We start from the raw sequence: 25,027 nt of genomic DNA, 5'->3' as shown, positions 1-25,027 counted from the left end.
TGGCTTTATCTGTCTACAATCTTGGCGACAAAACTCGTGGGAACATCAAGGGCACAGGAAGCCAGAGGCAGCAAACTGACAGTAAAGTTTGTGCTTAGACTGCTAATAAGTAAGGAGATACTGTGAATCTCTAACTTCATATAATTATTTAATCTCAAGAGGGTGTTGTAAAACCAAATGCATGTTTTAAAAACCTAAGTTTGGGTGTTCAAATCTGGAACTAAGATCAGAGGGGTTTCATAGGGTCTATTTCTTCAGAAAATATTGTAAAAAGCATCAGATATAAAATATGCCCATCACTATTTCAAATGCCTAGCTAATTTAATATTGTATGGGTGGGTCAATCATTATGCCTTTCAAATGAAAATGAATATGTAAATCCTGAATGAACTTAATTCAAAGTAATAGATGGAAATTAACAGTATCCTACTGTGCGAAAAATAGATTAGTCCTAAAAAGGCTTAAAACTATTAATATCTACCAAAATACAGAAAAGCATTTTCTAAAATTAGGGCTAGTGTGAAAGATTAAATGACCCTTTTAGTTTAACAGTGAAATCAAAGCCCAAAGTCAACATCTGGTTTTAATTCTTTTGCTAATATGTTTTTGGGTCTCTATTTAAGTTTATTGATTTATATGGATATCATTTTTAATATTTCCATCCAAGTCCAAAGTTGATATAAACTGTTTACCTTTTATGTGTTCACTTCATTCTGGTTTTATTGTTGAAAGCACTGAGTCTAATATTGGTTTCCTTGAGTTTGAAACTTGTCTCCATAACTTGTCTTTGTACAAGTTGTTTCTGGGCCTCAGTTTCCTAGCTATTGAATACGGTGAATAATGGTACCTATGTCATTGGGTTAGGGGAGGATTAAGTAAATCAGTGTAACACATGCACTTAGAACAATGCCTGGATAATAAGTACTCAATATTTTCTCGGTATCATTAATTTTTTAACTGCAAAGAAAAAAGCAAATATAAGGTTCTTATACAGTTAAATACACTTTGAAATGAATCGAATTAATCATATGTCTCTTTCCTTGTATTTAGACAAGACTAAATGTAGGCCCAAAATAAACAAATAATTGTCTCTGCCACTAAAAAAGTTCGAAACAGGTGATTGGTGTTCTACTTGTAGGAATTTTTTTTCCCTAATATGGTCTGAAAACATTTCAAGTGACTATTGTTGAATACAAAATCCATTTACTTCAGTGTTTCTCATACATACTTTTACAAACCTTAATTTTCTCCTGAGCTTTAGACTTTAGAAATGTGTCAAAGTCTGCTCCAGACCAGCAATTATATATGTGATTCCAGAGCTACTGCTCATTGCCTCATACCTCATTTTATACCTACTGCTGCTGCTGCTGCTACTAAGTCACTTCAGTCGTGTCTGACTCTGTGCAACCCTATGGACAGCAGCCCACCAGGTTTCTCTATCCACAGGATTTTCTAGGCAAGAATACTGGAGTGGGTTGCCACTTCCTTCTCTTTTTATACCTACCAGAAAATGTTTATGCAGTTAACATTAGCTATGTACTCACAATTGAATAGTAATTCTAAAATCTTATCTTATGTCTGTACCCATATTAAGTCAAGAGGGACAATGAGCAAGAAATAAAGAGAAATCCTCAGATGAGATAATATCAAACTGTACCATCATACAGAAAATTTTTTTAAATGGCACTGCTTATTTTCCACAAATAATTTAATTTTAATGCACCATAGAATCTAAGACATTAACATTGATAATTTTAAATTCTAACTTAACACAACTGGCTTACCAAATATATACTGATGGATATTGAAATTACGGCATGGTTCTCTGAATCATGACAATTTTGAAAGGGTGATCTGCCTCAAATTTATCATGCTGTTTCTAGATTTGGACTCATAACAATTTAGATTTAGAAGATATATTATCACATATAACTAACCTCCCTCTATTTTGTCATGTGGGGGAGTGTACACGTATATTAATGTATACATATATATATATGTATTATTCTCTGATGCACACAAATATATGTATATACATATATGGCCATCCAGCATATTTACTTGTGTACATGAGTGAGTGAGTGAAAGTCACTCAGTCATCTCCGACTTTCTGCAATCCCATGGATATACAGTCCATGGAATTCTCCAGGCCAGAATACTGGAGTGGGTAGCCATTCCCTTCTCCAAGGGATCTTCCCAACCCATCGATCTAACCCAGGTCTCCTGCATTGCAGGAGGATTCTTGACTGTCTGAGCCAACAGGGAAGCCCAAGAATACTGGAGTAGGTAGCTTATCCCTTCTCCAGGAGATCTTCCTGATCCAGGAATCGAAATGGGGTCTCCTGCATTGCAGACAGATTCTTTACCAGCTGAGCTACAAGGGAAGCCCCTGTATACATGTAGATATGCAAATACACATGTAGATATGCAAATATTCGGTAATCAGTCTTTCTCTACTTACTGAGCTCTCCTTAAGTTCAAAAAGCTAGGATATAATTACAGGATATAATCTGATCTTTAGTCAGATGGAAATGGCAGAAAAACACTGTGATTCAGAAGATTGAATGTATGTAGATAGATGATCCCAGAAAAGTACTATAATTTATGAGACTTTGGGAAATTGTTTTTCTCTGATACCAGAGATATCTACTTGTTCTTTCAGGGAGTTGAGATTCAAAGCAACTCTGTGAGATATGCACAACACCTTTCCATAAACCTCTTTATTGAGGAAGAAACAGGGTGAAAACATAGAAGACTCTTGAGAATCTCTTGGAAAGCAAGGCGATCAAACCAGTCAATCCTAAAGGAAATCAGTCCTGAATACTCACTAGTAGGACTGACACTGGGAAGCTTAAGGTCCAACACTTTGGCCACCAAAAGACCCTGATGCTGGGAAATATTGAAGGCAGGGGGAAAAGGGGATGACAGAATATGAGATGGTTGGATGACATCATTGACTCAATGAACATGAGTTTGAGCAAACTCCAGGAGACAGTGAAGGATAGGGAAGCCTGGCATGCTGCAGTCCATGAGGTCACAAAGTCGGATATGACTTAGTGACTGAACAACCACAAGAAAAAGGGTGAAAAAGACTAACAGTTATGCTCAGGGTCACTATATACGTGAACAGACTGGTCCTTTTAACTTCAAATTCTTTCCTTTTTTGTAGAAAATCAGAGCTAGATGTGACCATGGAGGATGTCTAATCCACATTGTTCTGTTCTGTTCTGTTCAGTCGCTCAGTCGTGTCCGACTCTTTGCGACCCCATGGACTGTAGCCTACCAGGCTTCTCCATCCATGGGATTCTCCAGGCAAGAATACTGGAGTGGGTTACCATTTCCTTCTCCAGGGGATCTTCCCGACCCAGGGATCGAACCCAGGTCTCCCGCATTGGAGGCAGACGCGTTAACCTCTGAGCCACCAGGGAAGCCACATTACACATTTCTAAATCTTTCTGGTGGTTGAAACAAATGGAAAGTTGCATAGCCTGTTGGTTTATGTCGGGTCACTCATATATCTTTTAATGTATGAAAATCAAATAGTCGGCATACCAAGGTTTGGAGACGCTTGACATTTCCCACTCTTGAAATCAATCACCAATCTGAACGCCATGGTTATTACTTAGATTCAGAAGTTTGCTGTAAGCAGAGACCATGACCTTGGAACAATTATTTTCTCAAAAGGTTTACCAACAATGATGTGAGCAAGACACTCAGACTGCCCTCGAGTGCGAGAATTCCTGGCTAAAGAAATGGCTATGAATTGTCCATGAGTAGCATGAGTTTGGTTCAAATCTCATTTCACTGTATCTACATTTCATAAGCACTAAGTTTAAGCAAACTTAAAATGAGCTAGTCAAAAAAATACTTACTTAAAGATTTTCTGTGCTCCGGTTTCTGTTCTTTTATATCACTATCATAGTGACTTAGTAGTTCAGTACTGGAGGATCTCTGGATTTTAAATAATTCCAGGTTTCTTGAATGACTACTCGGATCCTTTGGCTGGAAATAACAATCAGATGGAACAATTTTACATAGAAGAAAAAAGTTCACTAAATAGTTCTGTGTTCTATTTTGATGTTAGATTAACAAGAAGTTTGAAATAAGATAATTATTTTGAAATAGGGCCCCTATGCTAAGCTTAATTTTCAAATTTTAAATGATATATATGTATATATATATATATAATATTACTTATTAAATGCTGTGCAGAGCCTAAGCACCCCATGCATTAATGCAATTACTCATCACAGATATCCCATGAGGTAAGTATTTTATTATCCCTATTTTCCAGACAAGATGACTGAAGCCAAAAGAGATAAACAATTTGTCTAAGGCCACACAGCTAGAAAAATCAGATTCAAACTTTCAAACTCAGGCAGTTTTACTCCAGAGTTTGCTCATAATGATAAAAAATGCATATGCATGTGTGTGTGTGCGTGCACATGTGTGCCTGGATAAGGGAACTATAATGTAATGGGGAAAAACTTCCTTGCTATTTTATTTTTTAAAGTTTTGATCCCAAAATAATACAATGGAAGTGTGTGATTAAATCACAATAAAATCACAAAAATATTATTATTTTTATATCTTATTAAAAGTTCTCAAGAATATTTTCTTGTCAAGATTTTTGCAAACACCAGTGTCCTAAATAAGATGTTTGGTTGGGAAACAGTATAAAATGAGTAGTTTTAAATAATTTGACTCTTTTAAGAACATACTCTAAAATTGTCATTTAGGGTAATTTCATGAAGTTCTAGATATGTAATTTTCACGAGAACGATCTAGCTTAGCTGGAAGAACAATGAAAATCAATACAAAGGATAATTATTTACTAGTATTATAACAGTGAGTATGGGCTTAAATACACTGATATTTATTTTCAAGAATATGTATTACAGATTGCATAAACTGAAAATGTGAAAATTTAGTAGTTATCAAGTTCTTGTTTGCTTTATAAAGCCTTCACTAAATCAACGTCTATGCTATTTCAGAAAAAAAAGAATGTATTTTTAAAGAGAGAAATCAAATGTCACTTAGTTCCAAAAATCCTGTCTGCTGAAAATGGCATTAGTGGACTGTTTAAATTAAAATTACTTAGTAACTCTCAATTCATAGGATCTACTTAAATGTATGTGTGTAATATGCGTAAGCAAGAGGTTTAAAAGATTACATTCTATTTAATAAAGGTAACAGCTAAAACAAATACATACCAATCTGTCAATTGCATTTTTGATAGCGTGGAACCAATCCAATATGATGAAGTCAATATCTGACTGCAGAAGGAACTCATTTCCTGATAAAGTTGTGATCTAAAAAAAAAAAAAAGATCAACAGGTGAGCAAACCATATAAAATGATGTTACATTTAAAGATATATGCTTAAAAAAAAAACACACTTTAATACACTGAGATATTTTCTTGTATTCCAGTAATTGTCTTTCTGGGAACTGGGAGACTAGGATCATTTTGAACTCCCCTCTATAAACCATTTCTTCATGTCATAACAAATACATTATCATTTCAATAATAGCACGATTAACTCAGAGTAGGTCTAAAGCTGAATTACTCCAACTCATGGAAAAACAACTCAGGAAGTTCGGAATAATGCAGACAGTAGCCACTTAAGTCAGAATCTCAGAAAAATGCACCGGGGTGTGTCAGAATTCATTCTGCACGTTTGGCTCTTTCCTGTTTGTCTTTTTCAAATCTAATAGTATCTCTATATTTGATTTACTTTTATGGAGGGTACTAAAACAGATTATTTACAAAAGAGACTAATGCAGGCTTTTCTAAAAGGTCATTCTAATGAGTAACATTTGGCTATTTCTACTTTCTTATCAAAAAGATCTATAGGAAAGTAATAAAGGCCAATTTCCCCACAAAGAGAGTACATTAGAATAAAAGTTCATTTACATATTTGGACCTTTCATGGATAGTATGTATCAGAAGAACATTCCTATTCCAGATGCTTAGGGCAGTTAAGTAGTTGTCAATATTTAGCATACAACTATAAGTTTTTCATTAAAGGGAACCTTTTTCTCCCTGGAATTGTTAGAGAAGGATGTGACCCTATAGAGAACTTGATTTCGCACATAAAGGACTACTTAGAGAAGAATTTGATTAGAGAAGGTGTGGACATGCTCTTTGTTTTAAGCTATCAATCTGAACCGTGAAGACTGTCCCTTTGTATTGTTGACTTTTTTGTTTCACCAAGAAGATGAACATTTCCCAACTACTGTCACGCATCAAGCAAGGCTTCAGAGGTTTAGAGGACAGACATTTCAAAATACTCAATCAGAAGTCAGTCACCTTTTCTCAGCCTTACTTCCTCTAAATGGGAGGTAAGCGCTAAAATATGGCACAAATTCAGAAAATCACAAATCATGGTATAAAATGCCTCTGTAATTCTATCATTAAAGTGACAATTACCCAAAATAGCTCACTCTGAAGTTTCAGTGATGCTTATGGTAACATTTAATGACAACAATCCTGAAGTCTTAAAGAAATCTTTGTTTACACAATACAGATATATTCATTTGCATTGATATTTACAAACAATTATTAAGAGATGCAACATTACTCAGTGCTGCAATATAATCATTCTTGAGTGAGTTGTATCCCAACTTTTTACGAGAGTCAGAAAAGGAAGTATCCAAAGCACATACAATTAAGAGATGTGAAAGATTAGAAAATAAAAAGGAATTTAATTACCCACACTAGAATTTGACAGATTACCAGGGCCTATCACTTTTTTTTTTTTAAATAAAATTGCATGTAAAATTCAGGATAGCTCAAAATATCCTCCAAATAGTCCTCTGTTTTATGTATCTTGTAAAAGACAGTTAAGCTGATGTTTGCTTAATTATCTGAACACCCTTGCAATGTTCTTTACTTATATAAAGTTCCAAATATTTACTTTATATAAAGTGTTGCCGCAGAAATAGTAATCTAAAAATATAAGGTCACTTCTAAGTAACCCAAGAAAATTAGTAATGTCCTTGACCTCTACCTTCATCCTAATCTGAATATAAATATTTTGATTATGAATGTATTACATAATGTTACAATTTGCTAACATACACACAGAAAAATGAATTAGCCCGAATGCAATGTACAACCTATTTCTCTGCCATTATAAATAAACTATTATCAAAATTATAAAAAGGAACACTTTCAAATTGCTAGAAACAAACATAATTAGATTTACCATATTCTGAGGGTTTAGGAAAGAGACAACACGGTTCAATTTTCAGTCTAGCAAATTCAAATAGTGATTAAATATGAGTACTAAGCAATGTATTTGCATTTTGGGTGCATGCTATGCAATGCAAAGGGAATCTTTACTGCTAACACAATGAAAAGCAAAATGTATCTTAAAAGTTTCTTTGTCCAAATTTATTACTGCATTATTTGTACATAATCAGTGATGTATGAATTCACTTTGGGAAGCTGGACCAGAGAACTATGTGAATGCCGTTCATTTAAAGCACACTATTAGAAAGATACAGTTGCATCCACTCCTCTGTCTTCCCACTGATCTTTCAGGTTACTCGGCAGTCTGGAGAAGTCTGCTACTGCACTCTACAGTTTGAATGCATCCACTTCTTAATTACAGTCAGTAACTGACTTTGTTCTGTTCCGTTCCAGTCACTCCCAGGAAAGCGGCTTCAAAGTCTTTGGTTAGTAAAACACATTGAATTCAGGTTTCTCAATCTACTTTCTTTTTTTAACATTACCTCTGTAGTTCTGATAAATACTTTGCCAAATTACATTTGCACCTTGAACAATCAAATTGTCAATGCTCCTGAGAAAGAGATATCAGTAAATGTTAGTTTTGACTAAACCTTTTGATTGAATCTCTCCTGATGACACTACAGAGTGACATAGAGCTGATAACAATATATTAAGTCAGGCTAATATATTCTTTCTATATCCTGTATTGTCTCAGTGACAGATGCTGGGACAAGGTAGATGAAGGAAGAATTTACAGAAAAGATGGTTTAGGCAAGAGCTGCTGGTCTCCACTTCACTTCAAAGCCTACTTTAGACAAGTGCCTCTTTAAATCCCTTATCTTCACCAAGTTGTATTTTGAAGGTATATATCTTGGCACCAAAGACATCTCAATAAAATTTTCTGGTGTTGTCAAGAATAGATGCATTAAATACCTTCAGGACATTTGCCTGAAACTTTTCTCACTAAATAGTGACCATCTGAATTTTTGCTGGTAAATGAATGTATACCTAAACAACCTTATAAGCATATCCACTGGGCATCATGCAGAGGAGACAACATTTCTCAAGACTTTGGTATTAATTCAACAATAGTTTCCCCTTGGGCTAGGAACAGAGCTCCATTTGTGTCCTGGTTATGGTTCCTCCGAAGATGGAGGCAGGTATAACCCAGGTCCAAACTCCACTGATTAAAGACAATGAGAGAAGAATGTTTTTTAAGCTTTAATTAACAAATGAGACATTGTTATGCAAACTTAAAACTGATTAAAGGACTTTTAATGAGACGTGCTTATGTTTAAATACTGTCCTTTTCAATTCTGTCAATTAAATTGCTCCTGTGTGTTCTGTGCATTGCTCCAATGCATTCTGGCGGTTAGTCTTTCCCCTGTTAGATGCTAATTTAAATGAGGAATTAATATGTAGGATTGTATTTATATAATTAAAATTTTCCACACTTTGGTTTACCAGAATGAAAACAAAATATTTTCAGAACTTAATTTTTTTGATTCAGTTCAGTTCAGTCACTCAGTCATGTCTGACTCTTCGTGACCCCATGGACTGCAGCACGCCAGGCCTCCCTGTCCATTACCAATTCCCAGAGTTTACTCAAACTCATGTCCTTTGAGTCGGTGATGCCATCCAACCATCTCATCCTCTGTTGTCCCCTTCTCCCACCTTCAATCTTTCCCAGCATCAGGGTCTTTTCAAATGAGTCAGTTCTTTGCATCAGGTGGCCAAAGTATTGGAGGTTCAGCTTCAGCATCAGTCCTTCCAATGAATATTCATGACTGATGTCCTTTAGGATGGACTGGTTGAATCTCCTTGCAGTCCAAGGGACTCTCAAGAGTCTTCTCCAGCACCACAGTTCAAAAGCATCAATTTTTCCGTGCTCAGCTTTCTTCATAGTCCAACTCTCACATTCATACATGACTACCGGAAAAACCATAGCTCTGACTTTTGTTGGCAAAGTAACATCTCTGCTTTTTAATATTTAAAAAGCTGTTTAGGTTGGTTATAACTTTTCTTCCAAGGAGCAAGCATCTTTTAATTTCCATGCTGCAGCATGGAGCATCGACTGTGTGGGACTGGAGCAACTGTGAGGAGACACCCCATGTCCAAGGACAGAGAAGTCCCAGCAAGACAGTAGGCACTGGAGCCGCGGCTGTGCAGTGCTGGAGTGGCTTTGAGGAGATACCTCATGTCCAAGGGCAAAGGAGAAGCCCCAGCAAGATGGTAGGAGGGGTAAAATCGCATTTAGAATCAAACCCATACCTGCCAGAGACACTCAGAGGACTCAAGCAAACCTTGTGTGCACCAGGACCCAAAGACCCTACAGAGACTGAGACAAAACTGTGTTTCAGTGTCTCCTGAGGAGGTACGGTCAGCAGCTGACTTCCACAGGGGCAGGGGCTTTGGGTACAGCAGACCCAAAGTATGGCATAAGCCCTCTTGAAGGAGGTCGCCATTAACCCCACCATAGAGCTGCCAGAACTTACACAGGACTGGGGAAACACACTCTTGGAGGGCACAAACAGAACACTGCTTGCACCAGGACCCAGGAGAAAGGAGCAGTAACCCCATAAGATACTGACCCAGACTTGCCCGTGAGTGTCCAGGAGTCTCTGGCAGAGGCGTGGGCCGGTTGTCGCCTGCTGCTGGGTTGGGGGCACTGCGTGCAGCAGTACCTGTTTGGGACTTTTTGAAGGAGGTCTCTATTATCTTCATTACCTCCACCATAGTTTAATGAAGTCGCTCAGTCGTGTCCGACTCTCTGCGACACTTTGGACTGTAGCCCACCAGGCTCCTCCGTCCATGGGGTTTTCCAGGCAAGAATACTGGAGTGGGTTGCCATTTCCTTCTCCAGGAGATCTTCCCAACCTAGGGATTGAACCCAGGTCTCCCACACTGTAGGCAGAGCTTTACAGTATGAGCCACCAGAGAAGTCATAGTTTGGGATCACTTCATGGGAAATAGATGGAAAAACAGTGGAAACAGTGTCAGACTTTATTTTGGGGGGCTCCAAAATCACTGCAGATGCTGATTGCAGCCATGAAATTAAAAGACACTTACTCCTTGGAAGGAAAGTTATGACCAACCTTGATAGTATATTAAAAAGCAGAGACATTACTTTGTCAACCAAGGTCCGTCTAGTCAAGGCTATGGTTTTTCCAGTGGTCATGTACGGATGTGAGAGTTGGACTGTGAAGAAAGCTGATTGCCGAAGAATTGATGCTTTTGAGCTGTGGAGCTGGAGAATACTCTTGAGAGTCCCTTGGACTGCAAGGATATCCAACCAGTCCATTCTAAAGGAGATCAATCCTGGTTTTTCATTGGAAGGACTGATGCTAAAGCTGAAACTCCAATACTTTGGCCACCTCATGTGAAGAGTTGACTGACTGGAAAAGACTCTGATGCTGGGAAGGATTGGGGGCAGGAGGAGAAGGGGACGACAGAGAATGCGATGGCTGGATGGCATCACCAACTCGATGGACATGAGTTTGAGTGAACACCGGGAGTTGATGATGGACAGGGAGGCCTGGCGTGCTGTGATTCATGGGGTCGCAGGGAGTCAGACGTGACTGAGGGACTGAACTGAACTGAACTGAAATAACAGGGAGGGTAACACAGCCCCACCCATCAATAGAAAATTAGATTAAAGATTTATTGAGCATGGTCCTGCCAATCAGAACAAGACCCAGTTTCCCCCTCAGTCAGTCTCTCCCATCAGGAAGCTTCCATAAGCCTCTTATCCTTCTCCATTAGAGGGCAGACAGACTGAAAACCACAATAACAGAAAATTAACCAATCTGATCACATGGATCACAGCTTTGTCTAACTCAATGAAACTATGAGCCATGCTGTGTAGGGCCGCCCAAGACGGACGGGTCATGGTGGAGAGTTCTGACAAAATGTGGTCCACTGGAGAAAGGAATGGTGAATCACTTCAGTATTCTTGTCTTGAGAACCCCATGAACAGTTTTTATGATTATAAAGCATTAAATTTACTGTGGAGAATTTAGAAAAATTAAAGATAATGAAAAAACAAATTAAAACTATTCATAGCTCCACAGAGTAGACATAGAAAATTTAATTTAGTTATTTTCAGTGTTTTATTAATAGTAACCAAATGTACATAATAATAATAGATGAAAAACTTTATAGATAGATAATTCATCAGCAAAACACAGTAAACTATTGTTGTCTACTTCCATTTCAGATGACTTCAAATGAATGTTGGGAGACTATCAAAGGTGCAAGAGTAAACAAGTAATGTGTGTTCCACTTTTTGATGGTAACAACTTTCCTACTGCAGAATAAATCCCTAAAAGAATCCTTAGTTCAGGAGAATGAGAAGATGTGTTTTTCACTGAACATCCCCCTAATCAATAACAAGGACTGATTAAACATCTATTAAGTGAATGGCACATTGTTAGAAGCTAAGGATACACAAACTCCACCCTCAAGAGCTCACAGTCTGTTCAGACAGATAGGACATAAGAGTATAGAGATATATAACAATAGAAAATGGCTTATACTAAGTCCCAATGTGAGTGGCACAGACAATGTTCATGTCAAGATTTCTGAGGGAATAATTTCTGCAGACATATTTACATCATGGAATTATACATAAACTGTTGGTCATGGTAAGTTATTTTATAAGGTTGATTGTATCAGAATTTTAGTATATTAAGGACATGAATACTACCACTTGGTATGCAAAGTGATATCAGTTTTAATGATCTCAAAGCACATAATAAACATTTTTCAAACACAGCTTTCTTTCACTATCATAATAATTTTGCAAATGAAGCAAATGAGGAAAATGAAAATGCCATTCTATCCAATTGGCATCATTTTAAATTACTGCATCAAGAGATTACAAAGATCTTGATTTCTAGTTCACTAGTCTTCAGCAAACTGCTGTATACCATCAAGGACTCTGTGCAAATGAGAAAAGGACCATAAGGACTTGGTTTCAGTTGTGAAATTCAGACTACAGACCTTAGACTAAAGTTGCTTGTTTCTCTACTGTCATGTTAAAGATAGCACAATTTTAAAAGATCCACCAATATTCTTACTCAGATGCTTTCTTTTTTTCCCTCAAGGACAACCACTATCCTACTATGAAAGTACATGTGCCTGTGTGCTCATTGGTGTCCAACTCTTTTGCCACTCCACAAACTGTAGCCTGCCAGGCTCCTCTGTCCATGGGATTCTCCAGGCAAGAATACTAGAGTTGGTTGTCATTTCCTTCTCCAGGGGATCTTCCAGACCCAGGGATGCAACATGCTTTTCCTACACTGCTAAGTGCATTCTTACCACTGAGCCACCAGGGAAGCCCAAAACATAACTGGGTTATCCAATAAACTTCTTGCGATCCTGCTGCTGCTGCTGCTAAGTCACTTCAGTCATGTCCGACACTGTGTGACCCCATAGATGGAAGCCCACCAGGCTCCCCCGTCCCTGGGATTCTCCAGGCAAGAACAGTGGAGTGGGTTGCCATTTCCTTCTCCAATGTGTGAAAGTGAAAAATGAAAGTGAAAAGTGAAAGTGAAGTCGCTCAGTCGTGTCCGACCCTCAGCGACCCCATGGACTGCAGCCCACCAGGCTCCTCCATCCATGGGATTTTCCAAGCAAGAGTACTAGAGTGGCTTGCCATTGCCTTCTCCGCTTGAGATCCTAGAGAGGACTAAAAAAATCCTATGTTTGAACTAAATGTCCTTCACATTTGGCTTAGGATCAAATCTGACTATGAGCCTAAGGAGGGTTTCAGTTCAGTTCAGTCACTCAGTCGTGTCTGACTCTTTGCGACCCCATGAATCACAGCACGCCAGGCCTCCCTGTCCATCACCAACTCCCGGAGTTCACTCAAACTCATGTCCATCGAGTCGGTGATGCCATCCAGCCATCTCATTCTCTGTCGTCCCCATCTCCTCCCGCCCCCAATCCCTCCCAGTATCAGAGTCTTTTCCAGTGAGTCAACTCGTCGCATGAGGTTAATAAAGTTGAAACTGTATATAGGAAATGCATTCTAAAGTATTCCAGATATACAAAGAGTTTTGAAAAATGTTAAATGATGTGGCTACCTACAAATAGGCAGATTACCCATTTAAGAAGAATAGAATTTAATTATGTCAAGTACTTGAAGTGAAAATAAATTATTTTTTGTTAATTTTGGTTGTATCTTTAATTCTAACAGCGTCAGAAATACATATGCCTTGGTCACATCATAGTGAAATTGAAGTAACAATGACTTTTTAAAAACCTTCAGATTAGTATTTTTTTTTTCATCTTGCATTACACTTCACTTTTGATATGGAGGTTGTCATGGTTATACTTATAGTTAAATTACTTGGTCTCAAAGGTGTTTATGACCACTCAAGAAATTACATTATCAAGCTGCATGTCTGTCTCAAATTACAGTCTGGGTAGAGTAACTCCTAACATTTTTCTTAACATGTTTAGCAAAGTTAACACAAAACAAAGGGTAAAATATCATTTAGAAGTAAAAGGTCTTCCATTTGTCTTTCCAAAAATGTTACTTGTTAAAACATTTTGTGAGAAAGTATCTGCCTTGTGTTCCCAGTGTTGCTAGATGTTAAGTAAATATATGCTGATTATAAAAAAAAAGTTGCTTTGGCAACTCTCTTATTAAAATGCATTTGTAACCCCCATCTGTCATGAAAGTTTTGAAAAGTTTGTTTACTTTGGATAGCAGCCTTATCCAGGGTTGCCCCAGCAAACAATGATAGCAGTCTTCAGAAGTCGTGTGAGGAACAAGTCACTGGGGATCCATTTTTGTTTTAATTGGCACACACAAACACTTTTTTGGTCTGTCAAGAAGATCAAACTAATATGCATGGAGGGTGTTATATTCGCAGCTTTGGGGACCAGTAAAGCTCCCTTTATTTAAGTAATTTAAATGATAGACTGCAAAAACTTTGCAAGTCAGAAAAATGTTTTATACTTTCTTAGGGAATATTTGTTTTAAGCAACGGAAAATGTTCTACATATCTAAAGATGTTTAACCTTATGTTATAATTGCCCTGTTTCTTCTGACTCTGAGAAATGTTCTAAAATGCACATGCTACTCAATAAGCCTGGTCATCAATGGATCCTGCATTTCCACAACTGCCCCTATGTTAACAAATGTGTGTTCACTAGTTTCCAGATGTTTATTGGTTATGTTTTCAATGTGTTTGGGGTTGATTGATTTGCATGTCCATTTATTGGAACCCTCAGCAGTGTCATTATATAAAAATAAGCTGCTCATGTAAGCAATTTCTTTTATAATAGAAAGTAAACAAATGTTGGGCAATATACACAACAGATCTTAAGTGTGTTCCGAAATCTAAGGTTTAAGACCAAACTTTCAAGAAACAGTGCTTTTTAGCTGAAATTGAGCTGTACTGCCGATACCCAAATAATTTGGTCCATGCATTCTTGCAATACAGATTTATTTGCTCTGCATAATAAAACTGGTTCTACAGTGAACATTCACACCCTGAGTCACTTGCCCATTCTACCTCTCTGTTTATTAATGAAATACCCAAACCCAAACAAAGAAAGAAAAAAAAAAACAAACTTGTGTTCATTCTTTTGTCTGTAGTAAAATATTTTAACACTGACAAACAGTCTTCTCAATATTCATGAAAGAATACTATCCAAGTAATTAGTAGATAGTTTAGCAGTTTCTACAGTTTTGCAGTCAGCTACACCAAAAGTTTTGCCTGTGGTGCTCATATGAAAAAAGACTGAAAAAGTGACTAATCGAAGCAGTTGGTGTATAAAGATATCAGCTTAGAGTTTTATTGCTGTTAACGTTAATTTTTAAACTTGGGGGGAATAATTGCCTCTAGATAAACGCATCATCTCAGGGCTCCTGTTTGCTGGTACCCACCACTCAATTAATCACTGCCAACCACACATCAGCTTCTAGCCTGATCTATGCTCACTGTGTAAAATTACTCTTTTAGTCACATGACTAATGTGTCACTTGGGCATTTCCTGCCCCCACCATTTCCTAATTGGAATGGTTTTTACTATTTCTGTATTTATTTAAGCAATGCCCAATGTAAAGATTTTTAACAAATATAAAAGTATAACTTAAACACATTTCCCTTTCCCAAGGCATACTGGATGGTTGCCTATCTTTCAATTTTTTTTTTTTTTGACTCTTGGATAAACATTACATATGTGTTTATATTTTAATGAAAATGTCATGTATACTGAAGCATAATTTTAATGCATTTATCTATACTACCATCATCTTTAACACGGATTTAAGAGCTTTTGTCTCTCTATAATCTCATGTTTCCCCTTCCAATCCATGTTCCATACTGTAGCCAGAATGATCTCTCTGAAATTTGGATCTCATCATCCCATTTCTCTTGGAATAGAAAATGGCAACCTATTCCAGGATTCTTACCTAGAAAATCCCACGGACAGAGAAGACTGATGGGCTACAGTCCCAAATAACCAATTCCTCTACCTGATAATCTGAGATTCCCCACAGCTGTTACACTGCAGTGTAAATCCTTTAATTCAGGCTGCCAGACCCTGTGTGCTCTGCCACCTACCTTTTCTGGAGCCCCTGTTCCACATTTTCCTCTGTATCTCTATAATCCAGCCATACTGATATTTTTCCTTGTCTAGTTGTTCTATACTAATTCTCACTTCTTCCCTCAGAGCAGGTTGTTTCCTTTCTGCAGAACCCTCTATGATATTATTCAAATCAATTTAGATGTCACCTTTTCAGGAAAGGGGTCTCTGAAACAGATGTTCCTGCTACATGCTCCTATGAATCCTGTTTCATCATAGGCAAAAATGGTCTGCATTTCAATACCCTGTTGATTTCTCTATTCCCTCTACTACACTGTAATCACTTAGAAGCCAAGAGCAATTGTCTACCCAGTATGTAGCTAGACAACCCACAACCAAGGGGCACTAAGTAAATAACATATAGGTAAACTTTATCAACCTCATACATTTCAGTGAATGAATTATATCCTACTGTTTGATATGCCATAGCATTTAACTCATCCTCAATTTTAATAAAATTTTAAAAGTTACAATATCACTGTGTACTTTTCAGGCAATGTGTTTATTCTGAGATCTACTGATGACACCTTTTTATCAGAGTAGAGTAGGCAATCCATTTTGAAGATTGGGAGCAACACTCGAACACTCTTTTCCCATCAGTCAACGATCCCTAGACTTCAGACAAAAGGATTAAATATGGAGGGAGTCAGGAAGCACCAAGAGTGGTTCTGTATTTAAATACATATTGCTAGAATAGAATGTTCTTGATTATATTCCAATGATGCGTTTTGCAGGGGTAATCTATACCAAAGTATCCAAGAATCTTACCCTATGTATTGATCTTTCTAACTGAGTGTTGACAATATGGGAAATTGGACACAGTTTAAGATTTTCAAGAGTTAATGCTAAGGTCAATGTGTCAAGTCTTTAGAGAACCTCAATGATGCAAAGTTGCTGGTCCTGCACTGTTGCAGCCATTAGGTTCAGTAAACTGCTATTAATATTAATAAACAAACAAACTGTAGGAGGTCAGGGGGCAGTTTTTATGTTACCAACACTTGTATTTAGAAGTATTAGTTAATTTAAGATATAGTGACTTAAGCAGAAGCAGGTATTGTTGCCTCTAGTTTATTACGCACACATGTCTTCTGTTAATAAGTGCTGAGACTGCACAACAAGAATAAAAGATGTTGAAGTATGTGTCTTTATGCAATTGTAACATATTTGGCCATGATTATGAGTGTTTATAAAACATTCAAGAGTTGTTCCATGTCTACTTACATTAATGAGAACACCTGTTAATGTTAGTGTTGTACAGACTTATTTGCATTAGATTCAGGTTTTTGCATACTGTACATCACTTTTTGAAACAATTAGGTGCTTATAGAGAAATATAGCTAAGCGAAAAACAGCAGCTTGAATGCCTTCCGGCTCAAGACAATTCAACTCCAGGTTTCAATGAAAAACAGAAATCTGCTGAATTACAAGACTGCCAGTTAGAAGTGAATGTAGGTGTATTTTATATTTTTTACATTCAGAGAACAGAAGACACATAAAAATCTGTGCTTTAATCTTCAAGTAAAATTACAGCCAACTGGGACAGTTTCCAGACAAAGATGCCAACCAGTAAGAGATGGCAATGCCATCACAATGACGATTCTGCATCATCTTGCTGCTGCTGCTTAGTCACTCAGTTGTGTCTGAGTCCTTGTGACCCCACGGACTATAGCCACCAGGCTCCTCTGTCCATGGGATTCTCGAGGCAAGAATACTGGAGTGGGTTTCCACTGGGTACATTCCAAAAGACAGCATGTTTACCAGTCCGAGAAAGCTCGACAATTCCCATGGGGCTTTTGACTGAATGAGAAAATGTACACACTATTGCTCACCTTGCTTTGTTCATAACCCTTTGCCATGGAGCCCTTTCTATGTAAAGACATAACTAAAAGGAAGGAAGGAAGGAGATAAGGACCCCCTCTGAGTCAGTCATTTCTGGGCTGCTGGTCCCAGCACAACAAAAACCTACCAACATAGAAGCCAGTGAGTCTGCCTTATTCATAATTCAGAAAAACAGTTCCAACTATGGTAGGTCCCACTCTGTCTGCCACTTCTCATAGGATGTTAAAACTTCTGCGATTTAAATATTTTCAGTTATTGAAAAGGGAGTACTTGCACAAATCTGTAGATTCACAGCCTCTATTATCATCATTATATTTAAGAGGTGCAATATTTACATCAAAGTGACTCACTTGGTGATATATGCTAAAGATAAATGTGTATTTATGATCTGAAGAAGTGTGATGTATAACTACTTTGTCAGACATAAACAGAGTGCCTCTGTGCTGTTCTGGGAAACTCCGATTATCCAGGGCACAGATGAGCTATTCTCACAGAATTAATGCCACTTTGACCTGGGAAATGAGGGAAATGAGAATTACCCCGGGAGACTGTGTAGATCACAAGAAAGAATGGTATCTGTTTCCTTGTCTAGCATCACACTACATGGTCTGGGCAGAATAACAAATATTCAGTGAGGATTTGGGGATCAAACTAGTGAATTTTTATTGTCTGGAACACAAAGTTCCTAATTTAAGAAATAAAGTTAACACTATAGCAAAACCTTACTTTTTGGTTTCTGAAAATTTTCAAATTGCATATAACCAAGATCTTGACAGATATCCTGTTTAAAATAGCATTATTCATTAAGAACGATCAACTAAGCATATATATAAGTAGGAAGTTCATGAATGAGGAGAAATTTCTCTTTTCCCATGAATTTTAGGTTTAAATAAATTGAAAATAGTGAAACTTTCCTTGAAAACAAGCAAAAGTGATAATTCTGTTTTTGGGAGAAAAATCTATTCCAAAGGGTTGTCTTTAAACAAACATGTATTCTAAAAGTATTTCATATTTCTCAAACTATAATTTAGTGGCATGATGCCTTTATAATACAATAGTATGTATATCATTTGATGTTACTTTTAAAAAATAAACTACTCATGACTTTATAATAGGCAATGGCATCTGTCAATTGAACAATAGGCCAGTAATGGAGACATTTGACATTTGGAATGACATTTATTACTTATGGTACCTGTGTGCAGAAAAACTTTAACATGCCTTAATTTCCAGAACAAAACTATATTTGTGTTAGAAATAGTACCATTTTAAAATGCTGCTGCTGCTGCTACTAAGTCACTTCAGTCATGTCCGACTCTGTGCGACCCCACAGACGGAAGCCCACCAGGCTCCTCTGTCCCTGGGATTCTCCAGGCAAGAACACTGGAGTGGGTTGCCATTTCCTTCTCCTTTTAAAATGCTAGACTTTTAAAAAATATATTTATTGCTTTATCAATAGAGTGACTATATATTTAATTGCCTAAACTGTGCCAATTTTGAAGGCAAAAGAAACATTATTAGTAATTATACCAGGAGAATAGGTCCATATGCTTTGTGTATATTGGGGCATATATAACCCTATTCATTACATACAACACTAGGGTGCCAAGTAGCAACCATTGATCGTTAGATGCCTGGTAACTATCTATCAGGATTCAAGTCTAGGGATGATGAAAATATTCCAAAAAAGCTAGCATAATCCTTGTTTTAAACATACTTATAATCTAGGATGATAAAACCAACATGGAAAAACAACTAGAAAAATAATTATGATATAAGATGGGACATATGCACTAATTTTTAAGGAACAAATCGAAGTTTCTCTAAGGGTAAACTTGCATCCTCAGGGAAGATAGTGAAGGTTCTTACAAGAACAGCTGAAACTGAGTAAAAGAAGTGGAGGAAGAGAATGACACAGGTGACCAGAGCAGCATGTATAAGGGCTTAAAGGCAGGTTAGAAGATGGCATCTCTAAAGGACATTAAGAATCTAAGTTCTCTTTTTCAGCTATTCTTTCTTCACCCATTCTTTACATGGAGGTGTTTGTCAGCATTCTCTCGTAAGCCATGATTCTCACTTAGGGACATACTCCTGAATGATGTTACCTCCTTTGTTATCTTTTTAAAAATCAGAGTTATACACTGATGAATCCTTACGCACTGTCTCTATTTCAGACATCTTCCTTGGTATAATTTCAATTCAAACCATTCTTATTCCCTACCTTATCTCCCTATAAGATCAGAGAGGTGATCCATCCAACTCATGCCTGTCAACTGTCATCTGAAAGTCACTGACTTGATGCACATTGTCCTCAAGATAAAACCCACATTCTTTAATATGGATTATTAAGCAGTTCATGATGTCTCTTTCTGTCTTTCTAATCTTTCTCTTCAAATCCTCTACTTCTTAACTGCATAACTTTGAGAAAGTTACTTAGATTCTTTCTGTTTTAATATCCTCACCTATAAACTGAAGAAAATGTTAATATGTACCTCACGGGATTATTGTGTAAGATATATAAAATATAATTCAGGAAAAGAATTTAGTATAGTGTCTGTCACATACTAAACTCTTAAATTTATTGTAGTTGTTATTTGATTGATTGAGTCATTGACTGTCTCTTGGATTTTTGCAAACTCCTCTTCTTTTTTCAGGAAGCTATTCAGACATCACCCATTTAGGAAAGGCTCTTCCAATCTCTGCTGCTGCTGCTAAGTCACTTCAGTCGTGTCCGACTCTGTGCGACTCCATAGACAGCAGCCCACCAGGCTCCCCCGTCCCTGGGATTCTCCAGGCAAGAACACTGGAGTGGGCTGCCACTTCCTTCTCCAATGTGTGAAAGTGAAAAGTGAAAGTGAAGTCGCTCAGTCATGTCCGACTCGTAGGGACCCCATGGACTGTGGCCTACCAGGCTCCTCCATCCATGGGATTTTCTAGGCAAGAGTACTGGAGTGGCTTGCCATTGCCTTCTCTGCTTCCAATCTCTAGAGGTAAAAAAATGAAGTGTCCCTCCAGTAACCTGAACTTACTCCACCATGGAGTTGACCTCACTATTACAATTATCTAATTTCTTGTTCTACCCTTGCTGTACTTCAAGCTCACTGATGACAAAGCCCATGTATCTCCAGCACAGAGCCAAGCACCACAGGCTCTCAAAAAGGTTATGGAATGAATGATAGTTCAGTTGACTTAGGTTACTACTTTAGAGTTGTGGTATACAGATAACAAGAGGCCTTAAATTTTAGAAAATGTAAGTTTGATTTGACACAATAGGCAGTGGGAATCACAGCACTAGATCTCTGAGTAGATATATGAGTAACCACACCATAGTGTCAGAGAGTAGGGGCATCCTCTTAAAGATGGATCTATATTGCAACTTTCCTAACTGTCAACATGGCACTGTCTTCTATGTTTGTGACAAGGCAGCTCTTCAGAAAGGTGTAAAGTGCCTCCCTCTTCTATAGTCTCCTAGACTTTCCAAGGCTCTTGGTTTTCAGCCTTTTGTCCTTCCTTTCCACAGAGCTCAAGCAGCTTGTTTCTCTGCCTTTAGTTTTAGATGCTAAGCTTTGGTGATGCTTGGCATTGGATTCAGACCTTTAGCCTGAGGGGCTTGACATGATCTCAGTTTCTGATAATTTAGAATGTGCATGTGTGTGTTCAGTCACTAAGTTGTGTCCTACTCTTTGCGACCCCATGGACTGCAGCCCGCCAGGCTCCTCTGTCCATGGGATTTTCCAGACGAGAATACTGGAGTGGGTTGCCATTTCCTCCTCCAGGGGACTTTCCCAACCCAGGGATCAAACCTGTGTTTCCTGAGTCTCCTGAGTTGGCAGGCAGATTCTTTACCACTGAGCCACCCAGGAACCCAATTTAGAACGTACCCAATGCTGAATATCCTGTCTTTGCTGAAACTCAGTTTTGTCACTTTACCCTTATCTTGTTTCTTGGCTTCTGATTCCCTATTCTGATGGCTTACATTGTGCACCAGATCCTCTCAGCTGGCGCAAGTGCTTTTTGCCAGTCTCCTTTTCAGGAACTGGAGCTCTCTGAGCATCTCCTTGATCCTGACTGCCTCCCTTCCTTAATTCCACCTTCCATCTGCCTCATCTACCTTAATTATTAGACATGTAATCAGTAATAATCTGTACTTACATTCAAGGCAGATGGTCATATGAGTACCCCAAAATGAGCCATTTCTGTGTGTTTACTGATTATCCAATTGGCCTATTAAATATTCTTGTTATTTCAGGTTGGAACTCACACTCTGACTCTAACAGCTTGGACTGTATTCTGTTTACTTACTGTTTCATTCTGTAATCTGTCCAGCAGACACACTTCCTTCCAATACTATCAGCTCAAACTTTTCCCTAACACCTCTCTCAACCCGATGCCTACTTCATCAAGATGGCTCTATTGCCATTAACTGAATTACTCCTAATCCTAAGAAATAGTCTCCACCCCTGAAAAAATTATAGCTAAGAATCAACAATATAGTGAGTTCCTCCCTCAATTGTTGTGGCTCACTGTGAACTATCGTAAGATTTATCATTTTCTAGGATACTGAGGGACAGGACATGAAGAAAATTTTCCCATCATTGGAACCAGTGTCTATCTGGCTTGCAACTTGCTACTATTGATGAATGGCTCATGGTATTAGATCTACATCTTACTAAGTTTCATCCACAAATTTTCTAAATATGTTTGAGGTATACATTTATCCATAGCTTGTGAATGTATCTGAAAGCTGATGAGGGAGACCTTAAGGGAAGAATTTATTCCAAAGTTAAAAGAAGCCACTGCCCAGGAGGTATAGTCTGGTCGAAGATTTAAAACTTTTTGGCCACAGTCCATGGTAAGACATTTATTTTACACTGGCAAATGAGTGGTACCTTTCTTTATCCACTCTCTCTGTTTTTCTCCTTCTTAGAGGTACACTCACAATTCTTATAATCTATCCACATATCCATTATTTTGTATAAAATACCCAATAAATATATTATTTATATATGTATATGTTTGTGTATATGAATGTATGACACAGAATTGAAACAAAAGTTTCATGAAATAATAATACTTCCTCTGACTATACATAACGTAGCCTGATATTTTTATTCTGCTCTATTCCTCCTTTAATTGATTTCATTAAAAAATATAGCTCCAACTCACTAAATTGATTTCAAGACCCACTAAAAGGTCCTGAATTCTATTTGAAAAACACTGGACTGGGGCACCAGGTCTAGGGAGTAATGAAAACTCCAGTCCCCAAGTCCTGCTTCTTAGCTTTCGCTCTCTTTCTTCTGGTTTATAAGATGTTTCAAAATGTTTCCAAATATTATTTAACAGTTGGGTATTTAGGCCTACAGAAAGACCCCAGAATATTTGGCACATATTATGACAATTAAGCTTGGTTGATCAATAACCCTGTATGGGGGATTCTGTTCTGATAAGTCATTTCCTGCCATTTGAAAATAGAATTAGGATGTGGTTCTTTGGAATTTGGCTTAAACCCTGGCTTTTCTAAATATACCTTAAAGCATTAGTTTCTTTAGAAAAGAGGAAACAAAGACTTGAGGGTAATGTGCAGTTTGGAATACATTTGAGATACCTCACTATGATCTGAAGAGGGAAAAACCAAAGATGTTAAAAGCCTGGCAAGCTATCAGAGGCAGAGATGGCAGCTATTTGTTTTTAAGTCCCTTGTATCGAAACAATGAGTGCACTCCACGTTGCATCCTGCAGCACCATGATACAAGGTCTGGGAGTAGTTATTAGCATGTGTCTGTGTGATGGGAGAGCGAAAGCTAAACATTTTAATAGTGTTATGGCCTTTCCTTCTCAAGTTCCCATTAATGCAAATACAGCACATGTGGTTTAAGTCCCAAGAGCCTTGTAGGACACAAATCACAGATGTGGAATAAACATTATCTGAGAATATGACTCCATGGTCTTCTCTTTGCCATCAACAGATACCCTTATGCTCCCATGATGTCAGGCAGATACCTGATATGCTATCTTGAGGAAAATCACAGAAAGTCAGTGTTCTCAAAGGGCCCACAATGGCAAGATTTCAAAGTAAACCCCAAAGACTTTTCAGTAAATTTCGGCAGAGGCTCAGACTACATCAAGACTTTCAGAGAACATTCACCACTGTGATAACTAAATATAATGAAACTTACTTATACTTTATACACCAAAATCACCAGAGACTTATTCTCTGTGTGGGATAGAGTGTTCCTATAATGCAAGTCGGGCTTCCCTGGTGGCTCAGAGGTTAAAGCGTCTGCCTCCAATGTGGGAGACCCGGGTTCGATCCCTGGGTCGGGAAGATCCCCTGGAGAAGGAAATGGTAACCCACTCCAGTATTCTTGCCTGGAGAATCCCATGGACGGAGAAGCCTGGTAGGCTACAGTCCACGGGGTCGCAAAGAGTCGGACATGACTGAGCGAGTGAACAGAACAGAACAGAACATAATGCAAGTCAGACAATACAATGGCAGAAGGATAACAGAATAGAGCTGGTGTATTTCAGATAGTCAGTAAATTTTCCCCCAGCCATGCTGATTCTTCCGTGCCATCTCCAACAAGACTACGATTCCAGAAGATAGATGTTCTGAGATCACTTTTCCTTTTTCTGTGTTCCATTCTTTCCTCGGGACATTCTTTCCCCAAATTCTCAGCCTCAACAAATGAGTAAACTGACTTTCTTCTACATAACTCATTATCATGACTGTTTTAAAATTGCCACTACATTTGAGAAAGCTTGGCAATCTCCTTATATATTGATGAACTGCATTTCCCATAAGTGAGACTTCAGTATCCATACGCTGACCTGACCTTAAAACTTATATTGGCAGTATTGTCAATTGCCATGTCGTGTGATTCTAGGAGTGTTAAGAAGCCTCTTTGGATGACAAATTCCCTAAACCTACTGTCTCAGGATTAGAATTTTAATGATTAGGTTATTGGTTTAAATGAAGTTTCTTAGACAGCTAAATGGAGAAACTATCTTTTTGTATCAATATAATTTTTGTTCAGATGTTAGTATATCACTTTTCCTGAGAAAATATATTAAAACAAATGATTTCTGATTATAAATATAGCATATGAACATTTTAAAAAACAAAACGAGAAATAAATAAAATGAAAAATAAAACCACCTCTAATCACATTACATAAAGACAGCCCTCTTAATACTTAATACATTTCTTTTAGATTTTTAAATGCATGCATATATGTGTATATAATAGGTTGAATTAGAGCATTGTTTTAATTTTTTAATGTTATAAGGATTTTCTATGACATTATTCTTTAAAAGCATCAGTTTAATGACTACATAGTATTCTGCCATAGAGA

The 25,027-nt window shown here is 37.6% G+C and overlaps 1 protein-coding gene across 3 annotated transcripts in view; it reads right to left on the bottom strand.

The window, feature by feature from the left end:
* ARHGAP15 (Rho GTPase activating protein 15) overlaps window positions 1–25,027 on the bottom strand; it is a 725,608-nt gene that overhangs the window by 357,673 nt on the left and 342,908 nt on the right. For all 3 annotated transcript variants that reach the window (XM_055398711.2, XM_088829189.1, XM_088829187.1), the window contains 2 exons: window positions 5,214–5,312; window positions 3,873–4,002 (listed from right to left, as the gene is read on the bottom strand). In XM_055398711.2, the coding sequence (XP_055254686.1) occupies window positions 3,873–4,002; window positions 5,214–5,312 (229 nt within the window). The remainder of the gene's footprint in view (window positions 1–3,872; window positions 4,003–5,213; window positions 5,313–25,027) is intronic.

This window comes from Moschus berezovskii, chromosome 2 (assembly GCF_049115385.1).
Source record: "Moschus berezovskii isolate FMDL1 chromosome 2, NW_MosBer_1.0, whole genome shotgun sequence".
In the NCBI taxonomy this organism is placed as follows: domain Eukaryota; kingdom Metazoa; phylum Chordata; class Mammalia; order Artiodactyla; family Moschidae; genus Moschus; species Moschus berezovskii.
This window is presented reverse-complemented; position numbering and strand designations above follow the sequence as displayed.